We start from the raw sequence: 4,923 nt of genomic DNA, 5'->3' as shown, positions 1-4,923 counted from the left end.
GTGTGTGTGTGTGTGTGTGTGTGTGTGTGTGTAAAAGAGACAGAGACAGAGAGGAGAGACAGACACACGATAAAGATCATCGGGGCCCCAGGATTTCGAGTTCATGTTTCCCTGAAGAAAATTACTGGAGGGGCGTGTGTGTGTATGTAGTGTGTATCGAAGCGTGTGTGTGTGTGTGTGTGTGTGTGTGTGTGCGTGTGTGTGTGCGCGCGCGCGCGCTGTAGAGTGTTGTGTATGGTCCAAAAACACTGGGGTTCCCAGGACTTCGGATTCCCTAAACACTTATTCCCTAGTGGACCCTGTTGATGCCCAATTTCTCCCGCGTGAAAACCTCACTCCCTAAACAAAGCTGCAAACTCCCACAAACCCTCTTCCCTCTGGTCCCGAGAGGGTGATGTGAGGTACAGCAGAGACACAGCGGAGCGCCTAGTTTCAAGCTGCGCAAATCAATCCACCCTGGGCAGCACCAACGAATGGGGCAGACTCATGAACTTGACCAAGAGACAAACTTCAGAGTTTGTGCGTGTGTGTGTGTGTATTTATGTGTCCGTGCTGCAGGAAGTGGGGGATCAACCCCACACGACCTCCCCTAAACTTAAGCCCACTTTCACTTGCCCCTACTGAATACTAAGAACCACCTTAAAGGCGGCGCTCCCGCCCCCGGAAGTACGGAGGGGGGCGCACAGACGCAGGCTAGCTGCCGCCTAACCCCGTGTAGCACCGACATGTCCACGAGCCACTTGGAGCCCCTCAAGTGGGCAAATACTATACATCACCGCACGCCCTCAGCCCCTAGCAACTGACAGTCTCGCATCTTCTTAGGTCTCCGCATTCCCTACAGTCCGGAGGCCTGAACTTGAGCCCGCCTCCGTCACTGGCTGCGAGCGTCCACAGACTCGTAGCAGCCACCGTCACTAGACAGTCAAACCCCAAGACGTCAGCCCACAATGCATCGGGCCGGCCGGGAAAGACTGGCCCCGGAGGGGAGGGGGAAACAGAGGGCGAGAGTCGCACGGGAGGGGGGCAGGGAGGAGGAGAAAGAAGGGCCCAACTGTAGGAGGGCAGCGGAGCATTACCTCATCCCGTGAGCCTCCGCGGGCCCGGGGAAGAATCTTCCAGGGTGGAGTCTCCATGGCGACGGGCGGGACCGCCCCCCTGAGAGCGACACGAGCCAATGGGAAGGTCTCGGGGTGACATCATGGGCTATTTTTAGGGGTTGACTGGTAGCAGATAAGTGTTGAGCTCGGGACTGGGTAAGGGCTCAGAGTTGCACTGAGTGTGGTTGAAGCGGCGAAGCGGTAGTGAAGAGGCGCGGACTCAGACAGAGGCATAATCTGTCAGGAAGGCAGTGGAGTACGAACTGCAAATCGTATTTTCTTTTCTGCTTTGAACCAACTGCCTAGACCTAGCGCCTGTGGCTTCCCGGCTGGTGTTTTGGGGAGCGTCCGGAGAGCCCCTTGCTCCAGCTGCCCCTGGGAGGAGAACCTCGCTGCCCGGGCGTTGACAGCCGCTGAGATCGGTGAGCGCCCGTCCACCGGGGGAAGTCCGGAGAGCTCCTGTAGCGGCAAAGAACTTTCCCAGCTGAGAGGAGAAGGGGACAAGTGGCTCCTGGTCCCGGAGAGAACTTTTGCAAACCTTTCCTCCTCTTGCGGCAACGGTAAAGAAGAAGGCAGCGGGAGAGGAGAGGGAAGAGGGACCCGCATCCAGCTTTGCACACACCGGTTGCTGAACTTGGGCAAGAGCGAACCGCGGCTGCCAGGCACCCCCTCCCCTCGCTGCGGAGGAGGGGTCAGTGATCGGAGTTGGGGCGGCCGAGACCCGCCGCCGGCTCGCCACTCCTGGGTCTGCGCTCGGTAGCATAGCCAGGAAAGCTGCGATCGCGAGGAAGTGAGTTCGTCCGCGGAACCACTGCGCCCACCGAACGCTCAGTGAGTGATCACGACTTTGCAAGCAGAGCGGGGCGAGTGAGCGGCCCGAGAGGGTGCAGGAGTCTCTTGCCCCAGCGTGCCCGGGAGCGAGCTGGTGAGGAGGGCTCCCGGGGGAGGCCAGACAGCGGGTGCGCGCGCCCTTAAAGAAACTTTCCTTGCCTCTGGCCGCGGGGAGGCGCGGGTGTCCCCCGCTTGCCCGCGCGCTGTCGCGGCCCCAAAACTTGTACGCGCAGCCCAAACTAACCTCGTGCGAAGTGACGGACTGTTCTATGACTGCAAAGATGGAAACGACCTTCTACGACGATGCCCTCAACGCCTCCTTCCTCCCGTCTGAGAACGGCGCCTACGGCTACAGTAACCCCAAGATCCTGAAGCAGAGCATGACCCTGAACCTGGCCGACCCGGTGGGCAGCCTGAAGCCGCACCTCCGCGCCAAGAACTCGGACCTGCTCACTTCGCCCGACGTGGGGCTGCTCAAGCTGGCTTCGCCCGAGCTGGAGCGTCTGATCATCCAGTCCAGCAACGGGCACATCACCACCACGCCGACCCCCACCCAGTTCCTGTGCCCCAAGAACGTGACGGATGAGCAGGAGGGCTTTGCCGAGGGCTTCGTGCGCGCTCTGGCCGAACTGCACAGCCAGAACACGCTGCCCAGCGTCACGTCCGCGGCACAGCCGGTCAGTGGGGCGGGCATGGTGGCCCCGGCCGTGGCCTCCGTGGCCGGCGGCAACGGCGGCTTCAGCGCCAGCCTGCACAGCGAACCTCCGGTCTACGCCAACCTTAGCAACTTCAACCCGGGCGCGTTGAGCAGCGGTGGCGGGGCGCCCTCCTATGGCGCGGGTGGCCTGGCCTTTCCCGCGCAGCCCCAACAGCAGCCCCAGCCGCCGCACCATCTTCCCCAGCAGATCCCGGTGCAGCACCCACGGCTGCAGGCCCTGAAGGAGGAACCGCAGACGGTCCCCGAGATGCCCGGGGAGACGCCGCCCCTGTCTCCCATCGACATGGAGTCACAGGAACGGATCAAGGCGGAGAGGAAGCGCATGAGGAACCGCATAGCTGCCTCCAAATGCCGGAAAAGGAAGCTGGAGAGGATCGCCCGGCTGGAGGAAAAAGTGAAAACCTTGAAAGCGCAGAACTCGGAGCTGGCGTCCACCGCCAACATGCTCAGGGAACAGGTGGCACAGCTTAAACAGAAAGTCATGAACCACGTTAATAGTGGGTGCCAGCTCATGCTAACACAGCAGTTGCAAACGTTTTGAAGAGAGACTGTCGGGGGTCGAGGGGAAACGGAGACAAACAACACAGAGAGACAGATTTGAGAACTTGAGAAGTTGCGAGAGAGGGAGAGAAAAGAAGTGTCCGAGAACTAAAGCCAAGGGTATCCAAGTTGGACTGGGTTGCGTCCTGACGGCGCCCCCAGTGTGCACGAGTGGGAAGGACTTGGCGCGCCCTCCCTTGGCGTGGAGCCAGGGAGCAGCAGCCTCCGGGCTGCCCGGCTTTGCGGACGGGCTGTCCCAGCGCCAACGGAACGTTAGACTTTTCTTTAACATTGACCAAGAACTGCATGGACCTAACATTCGATCTCATTCAGTATTAAAAGGGGGGAGGGGGAGGGGTTTCAAACTGCAATAGAGACTGTAGATTGCTTCTGTAGTACTCCTTAAGAACACAAAGAGGGGGCGGGGGTGGGGAAGGGAGGCGGGAGGGAAATTTGTGAGAGGGAAGCTGAGCCTACGATGAACTCTTTCAGGCCTGCCTTCCTTAACTGTGTATGTACATATATATTTTTTTTAATTTGATGAAAGCTGGTTATTATCAATAAACAGCTTCATGCCTTTGTAAGTTATTTCATGTTTGTTTGTTGGGTATCCTGCCCAGTGTTGTTTGTAAATAAGATTTGGAGCACTCTGAGTTTACCATTTGTAATAAAATATATAATTTTTTTATGTTTTGTTTCTGAAAATTCCAGAAAGGATATTTAAGAAAATACAATAAAATATTGAAAAAGTAACTCCCCTCCCAAACTCTTTACTGCATTATCTTTAATTCTTCTAGGTGAAACTTAAGGAGTTAAGAGTCAATCGGAATCATGCTCAGTGCTTCTTACTACCAAGCAATGAAAATTATCCCCTATGGGACCTTAGAAATTAGTGTCGCAGATGCTATCATCAAGCTACTCTTTCCTCTCCCAACTACATAGAATTGCTTGCCAAGGACAGTGTGGTGTTTGAAGGGGCTGCAGAGGTAGAGACTGGGAAGTCAAACACTAAAATTTGGGATTGTGTCAGGTGACATGTGCTGTGATCATTTATAATGTTGGAAATTTAACAATAGATGCTTGTTTCTCAAAGTAGGAACTAGTAGCAGATTTTACAAAAGATGTAGCCTTCCAATTTGGAATCCCTAGATAAGAAAGATGGTCTTTGCTTATGAATATTTATGACAGAATTCTTGTCACAGTAAATGTTTTCAAATAGAAATAACATCTTGAATTCCTTTCTCCTTACTACTTTTATCTTCCCAAGCTACACCAAGCAGCCCTTGGTTACAAAGGAGACCCATTTTTTAATGTCTTAAAGAATTTGTAGGTAAATCACAACAGGTTCATATAGTCCTACTTGACTGCAAAAAAAGTCTTAAAACTTTCTCAGTGATTTAAAAACTGGATACAACAAATGATTATGATGAAGATTTAATTCTAGGTGGGCTTGGTAAAATGTTTTCTAAATGAAGGCAAATTTATGTAACATCAAAGGACAATTAGGAATTGTCATGTATTTTTATCAGTTGCTAGGGTTAACTGCAATCTGAAGTTACTGAGAAAATAAGCAGACATTAAGATCGTAAACCAGACATTACAGTTCTGCTGGATAAATCTCTCAATTTCATTATTACTTTAAATTATAGCACTACAAAAGGAAATACTTTTCACCCACTCTCCCAGTGTGTGTGTGTGTGTGTGTGTGTGTGTGTGTGTGTGTGTGTGTCTTCCCCA

General features: G+C 53.6%; 1 protein-coding gene across 1 annotated transcript; it reads left to right on the top strand.

The window, feature by feature from the left end:
• The first annotated feature begins 1,791 nt into the window (after positions 1 to 1,791).
• JUN (jun proto-oncogene) lies at positions 1,792 to 3,221 on the top strand. Its single transcript, XM_006879737.1, has one exon. The coding sequence runs from the start codon at positions 2,198 to 2,200 to the stop codon at positions 3,185 to 3,187; it is 990 nt and encodes a 329-aa protein (XP_006879799.1). The 5' UTR covers positions 1,792 to 2,197; the 3' UTR covers positions 3,188 to 3,221.
• The last annotated feature ends 1,702 nt before the right edge of the window (positions 3,222 to 4,923 follow it).

This window comes from Elephantulus edwardii, unplaced genomic scaffold, assembly GCF_000299155.1.
Source record: "Elephantulus edwardii isolate Elephantulus edwardi_28Jun2011 unplaced genomic scaffold, EleEdw1.0 scaffold00005, whole genome shotgun sequence".
Classification (NCBI taxonomy): domain Eukaryota; kingdom Metazoa; phylum Chordata; class Mammalia; order Macroscelidea; family Macroscelididae; genus Elephantulus; species Elephantulus edwardii.
The sequence above is the reverse complement of the archived record's forward strand: the minus strand, read 5'-3'. Positions and strand labels throughout refer to the sequence as shown.